We start from the raw sequence: 18,100 nt of genomic DNA on the forward strand, positions 1-18,100 counted from the left end.
TGATAAACACGCACGCAAATTGTTGGCACACATAAAGATATACAGTATGTATACGACCCTATACACTTAATCACACACACAGAGTTCTCAACAAGCTCCAGCTTGGCCGATGATCTGATCCAGTTAGACGGGGTAATTCCAGTGCAACATTTTTGTAATCATAATCTGTTATCCACACCGCTGAGAAACGACCGTGAGGTTTTTCTGACCCTGATTTGAGGATTTTGCACAGAGAGTGAAGCGACCCATCAACGGGCTTTGGCAGGCTGTTTCACACACAATGAAGCCGATAGTTTAACTGCAGCCGCTGCGGTTCGATGTTAAGCCGAAGCCTTACACATGGCTGTAAACATGAGAGAGCATGACAACGGCCCGTCTCGGTCGCTTAACTCTTGACGTTTGAGGTTTTAGCTTAATGTGTGTGAGTTGATTAAACACCCTACAAAATGTCCAAGATGCCTGATAATATAAAGTTATTTTTATGAAAAACACAAATATAGAATCATTGGGTTTTTCTTTCAGATTTCTCATTCCATAGCAGAGTTGTAATGTATAGGGCCTGCGGTCAAATGGCACATTTTCTGCCTCAGCAAAATAGAGCTGCCAGTAATCTGTATCACTGACGCCTATAAAAGCAGGAAATTAGCTTGTTTGATAGACACACCTGAGGGAGGGCCCACTTACCCTGAGACTCTCCCTCTGCATCTCTTCAATGTCTGTTTACAGTACGTGTGATAGCCATCTCCATCACCCCCGACCTCACTCCTGGCTGAACTCTGGGTTAATGTACACAGCGAACCGACTGACCACACTGTGCAGCCTGAGGCCATCCAGATCCCAGAGTTAAATATACACTCGCTCAAATCATACATAGAGACAAGGATGGGGAGCACGAAAACAGAGCGACAGACGTGCATCACGTGCAATAAAAAAGCAAAAAGTTGGGACACAGGAAGGAAAAACACAAGGGACAGAACAACAGAGACACATTTGGAAAGGTCACACCGAGAGAGAAAACAGGCCCGACACATGTAAATACATCCTCCCCAAGCCGTGGCGTTAAGTTGGTGAGAGCTATCCTGCGCTCAGCTCCAAAATGCCCTCACCTCCCTGTTATGACAGAATAACATGGACCAGTGATGCTGAGGGCTTGTTCAAAGGTTTCAGGCCCATTTTTACGAGCTCAGCTCTCATTAAAGAGGTGACGGGAGAGTGACGAGCCTGTCGAGGGGCTTTTACACTAAGCAGGAGCATGTTCGGCACAGTGAGACCATCTGGTTCACCGATGCCCTCCTTCACACCTCCCGATGGCTCCCGGGGAAAGATATCTTCACTGTTCATTCTACTCCGTGCCCGGGGAGGCACGGAGGGATAAATGATAACCTCTGCTCAAATTCGGACTCCTTTGTTTGTCTGGGTTCACGTCAGAGACGCTATCTGTCCAATAAATCCGGGTTTGTTCGTGTGAGTCCCGGTGCAGCCTCGTTACATTCCTGATGGATTACCGGCACTTTAAAAAATACTGGAATCTTATTTTTGTAGTACTTTATCCGGGCTGGACATCCTAACAGATGATGGGATTGAAATGAAAGCCTGTTTACATACTTTACAGGCTTGTTGGAGTTTTCAAGTGACGGCATTATGAAATAGTTCCTTTTAGGTCTCGTTTCCTCACCGTCCTGTAAACTCAGATGCTTTATTGAACAGGTTCAGGAACATACTGCAGCACAGAGAGAGATCGTTTGACCTCACAGTGCTGTCAGCCAGCCGGAGGCCACACGGTGGTGTTAAAGAGTTTTTATGCTCCCCTATTAAAAGGCTATTCACCTTGTCACCTGCCACTTGTGATAATTAAAGAAAACATTATAATAGTTTCCACATTTGGCAGCACTGCCCGGTAAGCTCTTGCCACTCCTACTTGCTCTCAACGAGACTATATTAGCTCTCGCTGAAAATATGGGATGCCTGTGAAAACATTTAGATAGTGGCCGATTATTTGAGACATTCAGGAAATCTATTATGGCCTTATCATACTTTATTCTACAGCTTTTTAGGGTTGTTTAAAAATAAGAAGTTTTCCACAGTTACTTTAAGAAGGAAGAAAACAAATCAAACAATACAAATTCAAAAATACCTTCAAACTACTACTATCTGGTAATAGTTTCAGACGTGTTTCCTTCAAATGGAAGCAACATGAAATTGTAACTCATGTGCTGATTTTGACTACTGAACAGATGTGTCTGACAACGCTCAAATGTTCGTTTTGCTCAAGTCACGAATTTGCTCCGAAATTATTTGCTGCTTGTGGCCACCTTCTGGACAAGAACATCTTTGAAAACAAGCATATGTAATATGGAGCTATCAAAATAATGACTGCATATTCATAAAAAAAAACAAAAAAAACGTTGTGAACCTTTTAAATGCCATCTGTTACGATAACAGAATCTCTTGCTCCAGAAACACCATGAATGATTATGCAGCGAAGCTCTTAAATAAAATCCAAGACTAAAGAAATGAATCACGGCCCTGCGGTTCAACACATCACTTGATGCTTTTGATGCACGCTGGTCTGATGAAAACAACTGTTGTTTTGAAATCTTGTGCGTCAGACAAAGCGTTATTGTGTGGAAAGCAGCAAATCAGATGTTCCTCTAAATCAAGTTTTACTTGGTGCCATGTGTTTTCCTCAAGCCTCCACAAAGTTCCTCTGTTGTATAATTGTAAATATCTAGTTTGTAACACTTAACTAAATCCGATAGTGTTGAAAAGATACTAAAATAACAACTTATTATGGTAAAACTGCAACCAAATGGCGGCTCCTCTTCACAGAGTCGCCCATGTTTCCACAGTAGCCCAGAACAGACAAAAACGAGTCACCGTAGTTTTCCAACACGCTTGGTACGTTGCTCGTAGTACAAGTGTTGTTGTTATAGTAAGGATCGTTTCTGAGTGAGGCGAACGGCATTCCCACGGTTTTGCACTTGGCAGCTGACGTTACTGCTGTCCTGGAAAGGGAGGAGTGAGTGGACGGCTATTCAGTTGGTTACAATCTGCAACCACGCCGCTGGATGCCACCGAAATCTTTCACACTAGTCCTTTAAAACATCACACAATGAACAATCGTACTCGAAAAAATGCAGAACTCCATGACATTTCTGTTCACCTGTGGTAATAAGAAACACTCATCTGGCCCATGTTTTTGTTGGCAGCGTGTCCGAGAATAGTTCTGCTCTTTGTTTCTTTTGCACCACTATATGGAGCTATGAAGTGCAGGAGAGAACTCACTACGGCACTTCTGTGACTAGTCTGGAACAAAGACAAGGATGTAAATATAAACAGACCCGAGCTGTTGCTCAATAGCGGGCTATCTTTTGGAATTTCCACTGTTAGCTGAGAGGTGGCGACCTTCAAGCGGATCCTTAAATATGAACATATGGACACTAAATCCTTTTAAATCAATTACAATCCGTATCTCCTCCTTAATCCGCTCCACATCACCTCCCTTCATGACCTCACATATAATGTTATGACAATAGATAATGGCATACAGCGATGTTTTCCTTTAATAGGTGTTGTAACTCCCATCACAGGATGAGCCAGTCGGTTCAGAGAGTCCCTTCTGTTTCTTGTGTGTGTTCTGCACATCCCTCGCATTGCTACCCGGCACCCAGCCCTTTGCTCCTCAGTGGGTTCCCGAGGTCCCTGTGGGCCTTTATGAGCTGCAGACGGGCCGGCTCGTGTCCAGCAGTTTATTTTTCAAAAGGAAGAAATTCGGCCCTGCTGTTAAACACTGTGGTTTCAGAAAGCTAACTTTAATTAGAAGGCTGATGAGAGACAGAGAGGGACGGGGTCTAAAGATGTGGGTGAGGTGTGAGTAGTGTGTGTGTGTGTGTGTGTGTGTGTGTGTGTGTGTGTGCTACAAAACACATACAAAAGTGCAAATGCATACCTGGAGCCAGTCACATCAGCTGTTCTTAAGTTCAAATTCAGCCCTGTAATACAAATAAATTACGACGGGTTGAAAATATGGAGCCACATGCCAACAGCTCAGTCAGAGATTCGGGTGTGTTATGCTAGTAGCCTCGAGCAAAGGTCAGGATCACTTGAGGCAACATACTAGATAACTAGATTAACTTGTCTGGTACATTGCCTTTAGTGATAGGATTATCTCCCTGACTTTGACATTTTGTTCCCCCAGTGGAGCCAATGATACAAACACAACCATCTTCCAAACTCAATATCTCAAAACTGTCCGAGAGGCCGCATTCCCCTCGTCTTTTACAAATAAACTGAGCACACTCGAACCTTCTAAGATCCTCTTCCAAATGAGAACAAGATATCAAGAGGAGTCACTCATTTTAACGTGACTCTCACAGCGACCAGAGGGAATAACAGACACATCACAAGCAGGCTAAAAGTAACCTGAGGACACAAGGCCCGCACAGCTGTGCATTAGAGCTGCAGTCCATTTGGCGAAGGTATCTATTAGTCTGTGATATAGTGCTCAATACAAAGCAGGCTGCAAGAAAAAAAAGGAGGGGGGGGGGGGGAGTATTTCCTTCCTGATAAAGTCCATCATGAAGCCACATATGCAGTATCCATCAACATTTCCTGGGCATCATTTTGCCTATAAAGACTAAATCCCATAATACAGTCATTTGAATCTACAGAACACATTTCTATGTTCCCCATTGAAGAGGTAAGACATTACCGCTTACATAGTTACATGGTTGGGGGGAAACTATCCTGGCAATAAAACAGTGGATGTGAGTGAAGAGTCTGTAAAATAAGATTTACAGAAAACACCCCACAGACCAACTCCAATGGGGGAAATGTGTGTGTTTGGGATACTCAATTCTGTGCAGCAGCAGGATAGAAAGTATTTTGTACTTTTATAAAACTGTATATATTCTTCGCTAATGTAAAAAGCCACCTGGGCTTTCTGCCACAGGATATCCTCTTCATAACTGACTTCATACACAGTGAATTTAAAGCAATGCAGTCAGTCACTGGGAGCCTCACATTACGCATGCCTGCAGACATCAAAACAAACACACGTGCACAAAATACATACAAGCGCACTCAAGCAGAGACTGGCACATGGGCGCACACACACACACACACACACACACACACACACACACAGCTAGTTATGTGCTGCTCTCCAGCATATTAATACTTGCTGCCTACAGCTCTCGGCTACAGCGGAACAAATTCTAAAACGAGATCACTTATGAAAACAAATTTCCTGCGTTTATTATTTTTAAAATGGTCAATAATGGATGGATCTTATATGGCCGGTGTAGTGGTCCTGTGGCAATAGATTATATTAGGTAGCTGCAAGTTTCCCGTCTGATTTGTTATGGCTTTAAAAACAAAATGCAGCCCCTTGGTGTTGGCCCCATCGTGGGTCTTTCTAAAGCCGGCTTTCCCCTTCCTCCTCCTCCAGGTGGGGGAGCAGGAAGTGTGCAGCCTCCCCTCTGCCTTCTGAGTGAGAGGCTGATCCCCCGTCAGGCCGGTTAACACCAGCAGACTGCTGATGGCCTTCACACAAGACGTTACACTGACAGACAGCTGGGGTAGAATAGTCCCCCATCACATATGTAGGAATTTAGTATCACAAAAAGTACGAATAGCTGTACCTATAGAGAAAGCAGACAAGAATTCATGTGCATTTTTGCATGTATGTGTACATGTTAAATGCGTCAAGGAACCCCACTGTGAGCATGCTCTCTCAGTTATATAAATACACACAAAGGCATATATGAGGGGCCTGTGTTTCCCTTAAGTGCGTTAATGATCTCTTATCTGATGGAAATTGATCGGAGCGCACAGCCAGGGCTCTGGCCTCTTGCCCTCACATAGACCAACACCAAAGACTCAGTCCTGACTTCGACTTCATTTAAACGGACACCTACTTACAGATCAATAAATCAAATGCAATATATCAAGAAGGGCTTGATAAACCAGTTTGGTCTACAAAATATAGAGCAAAATGTCACATCTTTGAATTGCTTGTTTTGTGCGACCAAACCATCCCAAACTCCAAGGACATTCACAATCACAAAGGACAAAGAAAAGCAGCAAGTCTCCTCAAACTGTCATAGGATGACCGTGTTGTTTTAGCCCCCTCTCCTGCTGCACAGTCTCCAGTGACTGATTCACATGAATAGGTGTATCTGGCTGGCATTTTAAATGTTGGGCCTGTGCCCAAGAGTGGGCCGCCTGTGCCCCCCCTAGCTGGTATCAGACCTGTTAAACAGCCTTTTAGTGCAAATTGCAGAGATGACAATACACTCCCCCTACACAGGACACATGCAGGCCCCACATGGTTCTAATTAGCTAAGGCACCATAAAGGTGTTGTGTCCATGTGTTAGTAATGAACGTGTGTGTAGGTTTGTGCGAGAGCATACGTAGTGTGTGTCTGTCGAGGCAACGGGCGGGTGCTAATTGCAAACACCTGAAGCTTGTAAGCCGAGTTGGGCTCAGCGACATCGTTTGCCTTCACCTTAACGACGGCTGGCTGTGTTGTATCTGTGAGCATAAAAGTGTCACAACAATGCCGTCTCCACTGAGCGGCTACGGGAGGTAAATGCCCTTTAGTGTCAAATGATATTTATAGGCAGTGTCTGAACCAGAGGGCTTTGCCTTCAAAATACTTTCTCCTTTTTTTTTATCAGGAGGAAGTCATTCAGTGAGAAGCGTCAATAACAAATTCAACATCATCATTTCCCAGCGCTGCTGCGAAAGTGCTGCCCCCTGTTGGACCCCTGTCTTCGTGCATGCTGAAAGGTGAGCACCCTGATGCTGAGGGCACAGCTTTAATGGCAGAAATGCCACTCATGCTGTGTGGCAGTGTGTCTCGCACACACACACACGGGCAGAAATACCTTGGCCTGTGATCCTGGTGGTGAGAGATTCAAGTTTCAGGTGGGAAGAGCTGGTGCTAAAGGGAGAGGAGGGTCTCTTCTTACAGTGTCGTGTTGAGAGAGGTGCCTCTGTCGGCCCCTCAAAGGCTCAGGGACAGAAACTCAGACTCACACACACAGAAAACCACACGCAGCCATATGAGACCATGACCAGACTGTACACTCACAAGGCCACAGATGGGATGCACACATTTAGGAACAGCTCGGCTCAGATGAATGTACATAACAGTGGTTTTCGCGAGTCACATACTTCAGCGCCTGACACAAACGCATGCACACTCCTGATAGTTCACAAGCTCATGTGGCTTCTTGAGCAAAAAGCACCAGGGAAATCTCTCCAAATCTAAAGTTTATCGGCTGAGAAACCCTCTTTAGAAATAAACACATTTTATGGAGAGACGTTAACAAGTCTATATTGAGCAATCTGGGGAATTGTTGGGATGTGAAAGAAGTACATTTTTACATTTGGTTGCATAAAAGCCGCAATAAACAAATAGCCTTTTGTTCCAGCCTCGCAAAAAAAAGACCATATTTAAAGCCAAGAAAGTGGAAAAAGAGATCTTTAAATAGACTTCTGAATAGTTGCGGAGGAATTGTGTTTCAGTGCAAAAACCGCTTGATTACACAGCAGTTCAGCAGAATTGACAGGAAAATGGGATGCAACATGTGATACAATAATATGGTCAAATAAAGAAAGTACTTTAAAATGCATGAATACCCATTAAGGGCAGTGCAGGCTTAGCCTAATTGGGCAATGTTTTACACGGTGCATATACATCCAATTACAATTCTACTGAGTCATGCTGAGTAGAAATGCATGTATAAAAGAGGAACTACAGTAAAGTACTACCACATGCAGTGTCTGTATCTTTGACTCTGCTGCATCCAATGCAAACAACAAACACTTGCACCAGCTTCGCTAACCAGCCAGACAGAGCCAGCGAGCTATCTTGGCACGGCAGACCTCAGACTGGAAAACAGAATGTGTTGAAAGCGAGCCAGAAATTCCAATTGTGAACGCTTTCACCTGTTCATGTTGTTGCAGGGCTGTTCACACCCGGAGACAAAGAGAAAAAGAAAGAAGGAAGAGCCAGGGAGAGAAGTTCAACCTCTGCCATATACTTATGGATACAAAACCCTTAAAAGAAGAAAATGCGTGCAAGCAGCTATTCAGTGATGATGGTAAGAGTTCACTTAAGTTGCAATTTTTTACATGTGAATGTTTAAATAAAACACACACATCCTGATGTCAGTGAATTCCTCTGGCAATAAACCCCAATTTCCTCTCCATAGTGAAGGTAAAATAGCCCATGTATTTAATACACAGCTGATCAGTTGGTCACATCCGCTGATGTTCAGGCTCCATCAATACATGGAGACACATCGCATCAAATATAGCTGCAGCTTTACCCAAAATAAAAAATAAAACCATCTCTCTTTTTTTTTTTAATTCACAGGCATAACGGGGGACTCTGTGTGTAACATGATGTGGATCACACACCGCTCTCCGCCCGTGGAACTATCACAATCTCTGTAACGAACACCGCGAGCCAAACGTGGCCAATCTTGGCACACCGCTGCTACATCTTTTAAAGTGAGCATCCCCCACTGACACGGGGCTGCAGGGCTCAGGCTGGACGTCCCAACCCCGCTGCCCCGCTGAGTGTGGAGCCCCGCTGTCACAGTGTGGGCCCTACACCGGCTCAGGGGGCCGTGACCATCAACACACACACACATACACTCTTTAAGTTCAGGAGGGCTGCCAAGAGCATCATAGGCAGACAAACAATCAGGTTTCACAAGCTGTCAGTCATGCCTAGACTGTAACTTTTACCTGATAGGGAACAGATTTTGAGCGTCTTGTTTGATTTATTTGTGTGTTTTTTGGGTAAGTGGTACCAATGCAAAGAGCAGAGACATACCTGGAGGACAGGAGCACTCTTGGCCAACATCCCTAGTTGTCCGCAATTTTGGCATCAGCACCACCACTTTCTGCAGACGGACACAGAACAAATTCCAAAGCTAAGTAAAAATACTAAACATGAATATATTTTTTGACATGGAGATCATTAAGAAACAAGTAGAGCATGGAATACTATTCAAATAATCTCAATGAGCACCAATTACAATTATGAGATCATAACCTTCCTCCTATTAAATACAGCTCAAAGAGTTTCCTCCATGTAATAAAAAGTATAGGTTGGTGTCTCATCAGTGGTTATGACACCCTATAAAGAGATGTAATGGCAAACTAATTGGCCATCTGCATGCAAGGTTGATCCCTACGGTCATTCATTAAAAAGAGACAGATTTAAAAGGGAATAATTAGGGTGCAATTGCCAAAAGAGCGCAAAGTGTGCGTTTGTCAACTTCCCTGCTATTACGCACATTTTACGCGCCGGCGAGCAGTGCCTCTGAGGTTCACAAACACAATACATGAATGTATCAACGACAGTATGAATCATGTACCTCTTCAACGAGCTGCCCTATCGAAGTGCTCAGCTCTGGAATTAGAGTCCCATCCTCGTTTAGACAAGCAGTGCGCAGCGGGTGGAAGATGGACGCTTTGTCCGTCTCCATCTGCAGGCGGTTCTCCAGCTGGTAGGTCTTGAGGCTCATCAGAAGACACACGGTGATGGAGCTCAGGGACATCAGCAAGCACAGAGCGATGGGGAAACCTGGAAGCCACCGCTGGACCGCGGACTTTGGAGCACACTGGCACACCGGCTTACTTTCCCCGATAGAGTCGCGAGCTGTATCCATGTTGAAAATCCTGCTGAAGTCCTCTTGATGAACAGAAAATAAGAATAAAAATAAAAATGCCTCGTTTAGCTGTTGAAGTTCTGCGACCAAAATCTACTCGGTGCTCCGGACTCACTAAGCAGCGCACCTAAGAGATTCACAACACTCTGCTGCAGCACACTAGGCTCGGGGTTCAAAGCGCTGTCTTAAATTAGTCTTGGAACAAGAGGCAGCAGCAGCAGCGCACACCGGGTTTACGCCGGACACAGATGGGAGCGATCTGGATGCCAACCAGAGAAGAGGCGCCTTCTAACTTGCAGGGGAGTTTCCTATGTGGATGTGCAAGTGCAACTACCAATGGGTCCAATTGTCTGCCTGCCTGCCTCAAAGTTGCATGTTCAACTAGTTGCTATGCGCCCGCCCCGCTGACCACGTGGGGGGCTGCAGATTGACAGCTGCCTGTGAGTGAGACTGTTGAGGGGTTTTGTCTTGGCCAACTTCTGGTCACTCAGCCACCTCAGCACAACATGTTATAGGCCATGCAGCTATTCTTTTTATAAACCCACTAGAATTAACTCGAACAGCGACTGATGATGATGTTGAACCTTGTTAATGCAATTAACTGTAACATCTGCTGACTAATTAATGAGACTTTAAAAATGATACGACCCCTCCACTGTGATTTGTGAAATGACAATTGTAACTTTAAAGTAGATTCTGTCCCCGCAGGCCCCGTATTGTCAATGGGGAAGGCATCTTGCGTAAACTTCGAGGACAATAGATCCTCTTCAGTGTCTCTGGTTGTAGTTCAGAGCACGTAACCCGTCTAGATAACTCAAGCCGATGCTGCACACTGGCGATCCCGACTCAAAACGTCAACAGCTTGAATAATAATACAGATTCATAGTTTGTAATGCACTTTGTTATTTTAGTTGTCGAGCCGGATTGAAACCGGTGCAGTCATCGATCCAGGTTACATTTTCGGTTACTTTTCGTTCAACTTCAACGAGGATCAGATCTTTCGACAGCAGTGACTTCAGGCAGCAGACTCAGTAACCTGAAAGCGTTTTACTGCCACCCTGTGGATTTATGCGGCTACTGCATCTAAACATCACTGCACAGTAAAAGTACCAACAAGACACGTCTGTCGTCGATTCACGTTTATTGAGAAAAATGTACATTATACTGCAAAAGTTACACAACCACTCAGTGAAAAAGGAAACATGTGAACACATTTTATGTACAAGGATTTTCTGCCCGCTATAGCTTTTTCTCTCTTCAATGCTGAATAAATTATTACTGGTGAGACTGATAAGGCAAAAACATTCCCCTTCACCACTGTGACAATGCAGAGAAAGAACATGAACACAATTGGACAATTCATGAAGAAAAAAAAAAACTGTAAATGCTTAAGTGATACAAATTAAATTACAATGGCAAATAAATAGAAATAATTTGGAGGATTCATTACATCATCAAACATAAATGCCACAGATGACAACATGACGTGTTGATGAGTGAAAGACTACACACCGGCTTAGGACAGGACACAGCAAAGCAGGGCAGTGGACTGATACAGTCAGTTAAGGTTCTCCTCTCCTGGAGAGTCAGAAAGCAGAGGCTTCACTGCACCATGATGACATCATAGTGACAGTCAGGCTGTGACCAGGGTCACGGGTTTACAAGTTCAGTCTTTTTTGCTGCTGCTTCTGCTGCTTCGGGTGCTCCTGGTGGTGCTCTTGCGGTAACAGGAGAAGAAGGGATGATGGAGGGCCTGCTCCAGACTGAGGCGCTTCGCTGGATCGTACTCCATCATCTTCTCTATCAGGTCAAACAGCTGGTGGTGGTCTTCGCCCTTAGACTGCATGTAATGCTGATGGGAAAGAAGGGACAATTGTAAAGTGTGCCACAATGAATCTTGTGCTCTGAATGTTAAGTGTAGTTCTATAATAAGAACTTGGTAAATAATGTACACGGTTGACGGAATAGAAAAGAGCCCTGCAGGTAATTCAGGCGTGTTCTGCACAAATGTGGGCAACCCACCCAACCTCCCATTTTCATGTATTTAATCAGCTGGGCTCAGTGGCTGCATGTACCACATTAGGAGTCCTGTGTTTATTGTGAAGTATGTACAGTGTTGTAACTGAACAAAACTCAGGTGCTTTGGATGAACTGATGGCTACCTTCCTAGCTAACATGTAAACATCAAAGATTTGGAGCGTGATACAGATGCATTTCCAGATGTAATTGCGACTGTATGTTGCCATCTCCAGTAACATTCCTCTCACCTTGAGGGGTTTGCAGTGTTTCTTGACATATCTCCCAGAAGAGCTGTGAACATCCCAGTCGAGCTTGGACCGGTGAACAAACCGCCTTTTTCTGTACAACACAATGATAATGAGATAATAAAAATCATATCCTCTGCAAAGTATGTTCAGGTGGCCTTCTATTGTGTGGGCCAGTCCGCGGTCTACGTACTTGGTTTTCTGCAGCAGGTTTGAGGGGATGGGGCCCAGGACTCTCTCCATCATAGCAAGGTGCTCTTTGCTGTCATGAGTCTGAAGGCAAAAATAAACATGACACATCTTAACAAATGCCATGGTAAATGTCACAGTATTAATCATTGTATTATACTCTCTACCGCCTCTCACCTGGAAGAGAGTAGATCCAAGGTAGTACTCGATGAGTATGCAGCCTACACTCCAGACGTCACAGGAATGACCCCAGCCCAGATCTGAAAGAGACCATGTTCCATAAACAACAAACCACCACTGAATGATGCGTGTGAAGCTTCCGAGCTGTGCTTTCTAACAGCCACGTACCTAAGATGACTTCAGGAGCGCGGTAGTGACGGGTCGACACCACAGAGGTGTGGTGCTCTTGTTCATATGTGGCGTTACCAAAATCAACAAGTTTCACATCCGGGTTCTTCAACGTCCGCTCGTCCCGTTTCTGAGGACAAGAACAGACTCATGCTACTCACACGGCGACGCCAACATGAAGATTTAGCATTCAGCCAATACTTCAGCAGGTATGATTTTGGATACATATGTGGGACACTCACCATTACAGGGTTGTACTCCATATGATACTCTGAATCAATGAAGAGAATATTCTCAGGCTTCAGGTCTGTGTGAGTCAGCTTGTTGCTATGCAGAACTGAAAGACAAGACCACACACATTTTAAACAGAGTAGTTTATATTTTAACCGTCTGTATTTTCTGTGCAGCCATGTGGAATTACTCACAGCGCACAGCCCGGATGATCTGGTACGCCATGTGCTTGATGTGTTCGATGGGGAATGGCTGGAAATTGTTTTCCTTGAGGAAGTCATAGGTGCTGAGGCCGAGCAGTTCAAAGGCAATACAGACGTGGCCGTGGTAGTCAAACCAGTCCAGTATGTGTACACAAGCACTAAAGAGGAGCGGTAAAGCAGAAGCACCGTCAGATTCTGAAAATATTCACACATCAAGACCGCACGGTGATCAGGTATTTGTGTTGTATGAAGTTACTTTGGATTTACTTACTATCGCTTATCAGAGTCGAGGGACTTCAACTGTTCGAGCACCTCTACCTCAGACATTGCCGCCTCACGGTAGCGGTCTATGTTTTTAATGATCTTCAGAGCCACTCGAGCTCCATCACTGGAAATACACAATGTAAATACTTTTAACATCGGATACAAGAGAAGGAGCGAGTAAGAAAGAAATAGAAAAATGAATATGTTCTTACTTAGAGTGATCAATGCATTCGACTACCTTCCCAAAGGCACCTTCTCCTAGAGTACACACAATCTCATCTACAGAAAATAGAGAGTTGTAGTTAGAAACAATGCAGTGACACAGTGAAACACTGCCCTTTGGCTGCCTGATGTTTTATAGCTCTGTTTAGCTACGCTACTATAAACAGGCTTTTGAACACTGGAATACAAGTCAAGGCTAAATATGTTACACTGACAAGCAGTAGTTAACCAAATACTTGTCTGGACTAAGACTAATGTTTGGAAATAAAAACCAGACAGGAGAGTGAGAGAGTCAAAGTGTGAACAACAGTAGAAAAAAAAGGTATATATTCTATACATCTCGCTCTCAGCATGTCTCCACTGTGATAGATGAGGTGACCCTCGCCATCATCCTCAACACTCCTGGATCTTTTCCTGCTCCTGCGCTGTTGGCTCCTCCTCTGCACCGCCGCAATCCGCCATCACATCAATAACCCATCAGTCAGCCAGCACCAGGCCACCACAATGCGACATCGTCATTCATTCAACCGGGCCAAGGGGGGGAGGTGTAGGGGTGGATAGATTCGGCCCGTTCAGTAACACCGCCGGACGAAAGGACGGAGCAGCAAATTCAAATTCAGCCCCGTCAGAGAAATTGGGCGCCAGCCACCACATAGTGTGCGTTACAGAAGAAAAACATGGCAACAAGATTTTCAGATGAGAAACTTTCTCAGAGTAGTACAGAAAAAAAACTCAACTTGATTGATTACAGTCTATCAGCATGTACTTCTTTGTAACTCTTCCGAAACAACTTAATTCTTAACTAGCATGTCCCATAACCGCCCATTAAGATTTCAGCACAATTACTGGGTCCACTTTTTTCTAGCAAATCTATAAAACACTCACAATCTCTGAGCCTCCACTAGTCATTATTGAAAATCATGCTTAATAGTGAAGAGTGGGACACACACAGAGATAGAGAAAACAAAGAGATAGGCGTTATGCATAGGCTAAACACCAGTGATGACCCATTCGATTTGGTGGCAAAGACAGGAGAGGGGAGTAGAGGGGAGTAGGAGGTTCTCGTACCGTGGAGGACCGGTGGCGAGAGTGGCTGCGTCTGCGCCTTCTGTCTCTCTGCCTGTGGCTGCTTCGCCTGCTGCGCCCGCTGCGCCCGGAGGACTTGCTGTAGTGGTGCCAGTCACGGTCTCTGTCCTTGCCGGTGCCTTCGCGGCTGACTTCCTCACAGGCCATGCCCAGGCTGTGGTCCTGGGTGGTTCCGTCCCGAGAGTCCAGCCCCTGGTTCAAACTGCGGGTCTCCAAATAGTGCCTGCAGTCAAACACAAAATGACACACAAATTTTAAAAACGAGTAGAAAGCGTAGGTCAGGTCCGGAGCAGCTCAGCCCCTCGTCTGCGATACGGCTCTCAAAATGAAGACCGTGCAAACGGTCCGCCCGCTGCCTGACACCGTATCCTCCGAACCTTTTATGTAACACTTTTTAATTAGCAACATACTGATTTACAGCCACCAAACACCAAGCATCCTGCTCATTTAGAGGCTAGTTAAGAAAGCATTTAATCAACAGTTTCTCAGCTGTCTCCATGGCAACCCAAAGTATGCCGTCCTTAAAACGTATGCACTTCGGCCACATCGGCAGAATTAAAGTGCGAGGCATCGAAAGATCGAGCTGAAAGATTTTGGGCACAACCTGATAGTGTGTAATACCATCTGTGATTCTGCACCTGCAGATATCAGTGCACCAGAAGGTGACAACTATGCGGTGCCATTTCTGCCAATACGAAGGGCAAAACAACTATTACCTTTCAACAGTTCCTAATATATGCCTTGCTGAAAAACATCCGGATTGCTCATTAAGGTTGCGTTGGCTTTAGAATGTTGCCTCCAGCACACCCACCCGGCAGACCATGTTAGCAACTAACATCTAAAAAAGACCAAGAAGCCCCCCTGACCCTCGCACTCTGCTGGTGTCAGTTGTCTTCCAGGAGGTAGTCTGCCTCTCTACAGAATTAAAATTAGAGTAGAAATGGGAACATATAATGTAACCCGACAGCCTTCATACATGCTCACAAAAAGATAGAATTGCAAAACACATTATCATTGCACATAACTTCACCAGATGACACTGACATTGCAAATTGACTACGTTTGTCAATTTGAAAAACAGTCAAATATATCAACGAGTCAAATCCATCACGAAAACACACTGCAACACAGATTTATAGCTACAATGCACGGGGAGCATGAGCTGTTTACAAATCTGAAGCCTTAATGGCCTAACTGGAGGTTTATCTCAAAACATGGCAGCACAGGCCACAGAAATGTTACCACATGTTATGATGTAATGGGTGAACATTCATACGAAAAGGTCAATCAAAAGACCCATTTATTTGCATACAACACAGGTGGCATTTTGAGTATATCTAAAATGTAACACTAATTCTCCTACACATAAACTGGTTCTGATAGCTTTTACACCTCAGTTAAAATAAATAAAAAAAACACCACAAACGGTCTTATCATTTGAGTAGGCACTTTATACAGCAAATACTGATATTATGTATTAATATGATATTTACCCATCACACAACTTGTGGTGGAGGTGAGTTCTTCTGGACTTATTCTCTCTTTCGCTGCTGTGGGAGTCTTGTTTCTTTCTCTTACGACACTCCATTCTCTCTTCCCAGCTGTACTCATCGAGCCAGATACATGGGGAGCGCGCCCGCTTCGATTGGCGCATCTGAAAGACATGAAAAACGGGTCAAAATAGAATTCCACTTAATCCTAAACTACATATATTTATATTATTTATCAATCATTGCACTGTTTTGGAGCCATGGACTCAGTTGCAGCATTACAATTGGGATTGTTTCTTGAGCTACCTCTACCCGAAAGCAAAAGACGAAATGTTATGCATTATAGCACAGCAGCAAACTAAAAAGGTCTAATCGTATAACAGTTAAGATAAATAATAAAAAGGGAGTAGAGCTCAAATCATAAGATTGGTGTCGATTACATGAATCTTAAAACACCACCACACGAAGTGACCTGAAGCCATTGTAGGCCGATAGCTACACGTTTTAAAATTACTTGACCACAGAAGATTCGTCACTTGACATGAGTCTCATTCCACTAAACCATAAAATATGCAAGTTGTGCAACAAACTTGTCAAGTAATTAGTATATTTGTCCCATCTTCAAGTCTTTGTTTACTTCCTGAATCCCCGCCAATCAACATAGCTGTACCATGAGAACAAATGCACACTCCGCCATGCGGTGAATGCAATAGAAATGGAGGGTGCAAAATATAGTGGCTTAGTGTTATCAATAGCACCTTAAATCTGCAACAATTTTTAAATCAAATCTTTTGTCGTTTACCATGGGAAAACGCCCAAAAAATCCCTTGGTAAAACGTTCATCGTTGTATAACGTTACTCGAGCGGGTCTTTATTAATAAATTAACCAAACAGGGTGAGCCAGTCTTGACTCATCCGTGGGAGTTAACGTTGACTTTAAAGATGTATGATTACGTAATAGGAGAGCACTTAACGCAAACCGGTTATAACTTTGGGCCAACGTTAACGCCGTTGTGTTAACTCTGAATATCGGCCTGACATAACATTAGTCCATATCTCAAACTGTATCCAATGTTTCATGGTAACCTGCATCTCAAACGGTGGTAACTATGATCAACTAGCGACCGTTAGTGGTGACGGGAGCAAAACGCCGTTGAGTAGCCTTGTCTCGGTCTAAGGGCCCATCGAGCGTCGACCACGCTAACTTATGACGTAACCTAACGCTACAGAAAACATAAACGTTACGTCAGTCAGCCTAAGTTATCAGAGTTAATAAATATATTCTACTGCGACTACCAACTTAAAAAGATTGACTGCTACAGTTATAAAAAGTTGAACACAAATCTACTTGCCAATTCCGAGGAAATAAATGATCGTAGCTAGCCATAGCGATAGCTAAGCTAATTAGCCAGATGAGCGTCTGCCATGTTGGCGAGACGTCGAATTTCGGAAAAGCTAACTGGCTAACATTAGCCAACAATTAGGGGAATACACACACGTTAAACAATAGGAAACGGAATAAAGTAGTTACAACCCATGACCTGTGTATTACCTGGCTTTTACAAGAGATTCGAAAGAGTAGGTTTATCAGTTGTGTTAAAAGTATGAACAAAGAAAAACAAAATGCCTCCGACTAGTCTTCAAAGATGGCGAGCTTACCTAGAATGCCTAGAACCCGCTGGAACGTTGTTCCATGACGCAACGAACAATAACTACGCCCACTGATTAAATGGTAGGTTTTCTTACCCCGAGTTTATCCTTTCAGGTACAGCCAAACAGCACTGTATGTATCAATACTAATATAATACCAATTGCTAGCCCGGGCAACTGTTTAAAATGTACAATACTACTACTACTAATAGTAACAATAATAATAGCGATATAGTTAATAGGTTTGAAACTGTCAGTATTTAAAAATGAATTTGTTGAAGGTTGTGTCAGCAAGGTTTCTGACGTTACATTGGAGAAGAAAAAAACACCTGAATTTGTGACAAATGATACAGCTTATTGTTGCATTTGAGATGCACCGGTGTAGCGTTGTCTTTTATTTTCCTTTAATACTATTTGTACTGTCCATGACCCGCTTGCTATAGCCTAAGAGGCTTCGCAC

At 44.0% G+C, this 18,100-nt stretch overlaps 2 protein-coding genes across 3 annotated transcripts in view; both read right to left on the reverse strand.

Moving 5' to 3' along the window:
* LOC306701972 (uncharacterized protein) overlaps positions 1–9,926 on the reverse strand; it is a 113,662-nt gene extending 103,736 nt beyond the window's left edge. The window contains exons 1-2 of the mRNA XM_079167444.1: positions 9,400–9,926; positions 8,853–8,922 (exon numbers count right to left, since the gene is read on the reverse strand). Of these exons, the coding sequence (XP_079023570.1) occupies positions 8,853–8,922; positions 9,400–9,693 (364 nt within the window). The 5' untranslated portion in view covers positions 9,694–9,926. The remainder of the gene's footprint in view (positions 1–8,852; positions 8,923–9,399) is intronic.
* An 891-nt stretch (positions 9,927–10,817) lies between these two features.
* Positions 10,818–17,669, reverse strand: LOC306701904 (dual specificity protein kinase CLK4-like). 2 transcript variants are annotated; one of them, XM_079167340.1, is made up of 13 exons: positions 17,650–17,669; positions 15,994–16,154; positions 14,483–14,723; positions 13,752–13,854; positions 13,405–13,471; positions 13,200–13,316; positions 12,920–13,086; positions 12,737–12,831; positions 12,495–12,624; positions 12,324–12,406; positions 12,151–12,230; positions 11,961–12,051; positions 10,818–11,545 (listed from the first exon to the last, which is right to left on the reverse strand). In XM_079167340.1, exons 2-13 carry the CDS (start codon positions 16,152–16,154, stop codon positions 11,360–11,362), a joined length of 1,521 nt encoding a protein of 506 aa, XP_079023466.1. In that variant the 5' UTR covers positions 17,650–17,669; the 3' UTR covers positions 10,818–11,359. The 2 variants fall into 2 exon arrangements, with proteins under 2 accessions (XP_079023466.1, XP_079023465.1); XM_079167339.1 differs by having other exon boundaries at positions 17,543–17,660.
* Between the last annotated feature and the right edge of the window lie 431 nt (positions 17,670–18,100).

This window comes from Pholis gunnellus (assembly GCF_910591455.1).
Source record: "Pholis gunnellus genome assembly, chromosome: 10".
Classification (NCBI taxonomy): Eukaryota; Metazoa; Chordata; class Actinopteri; order Perciformes; family Pholidae; genus Pholis; species Pholis gunnellus.

Coding starts and splice junctions, on each gene's coding strand:
- LOC306701904 (XM_079167340.1), bottom strand. CDS start 16,154: ATGCGCCAATCGAAGCGGGCGCGCTCCCCATGTATCTGGCTCGATGAG. Junction 12,625..12,736: donor TGGAGTACAACCCTGTAATG/GTGAGTGTCCCA, acceptor TCTTGTCCTCAG/AAACGGGACGAGCGGACGTT. Junction 12,407..12,494: donor CGCTCCTGAAGTCATCTTAG/GTACGTGGCTGT, acceptor GGTCTCTTTCAG/ATCTGGGCTGGGGTCATTCC.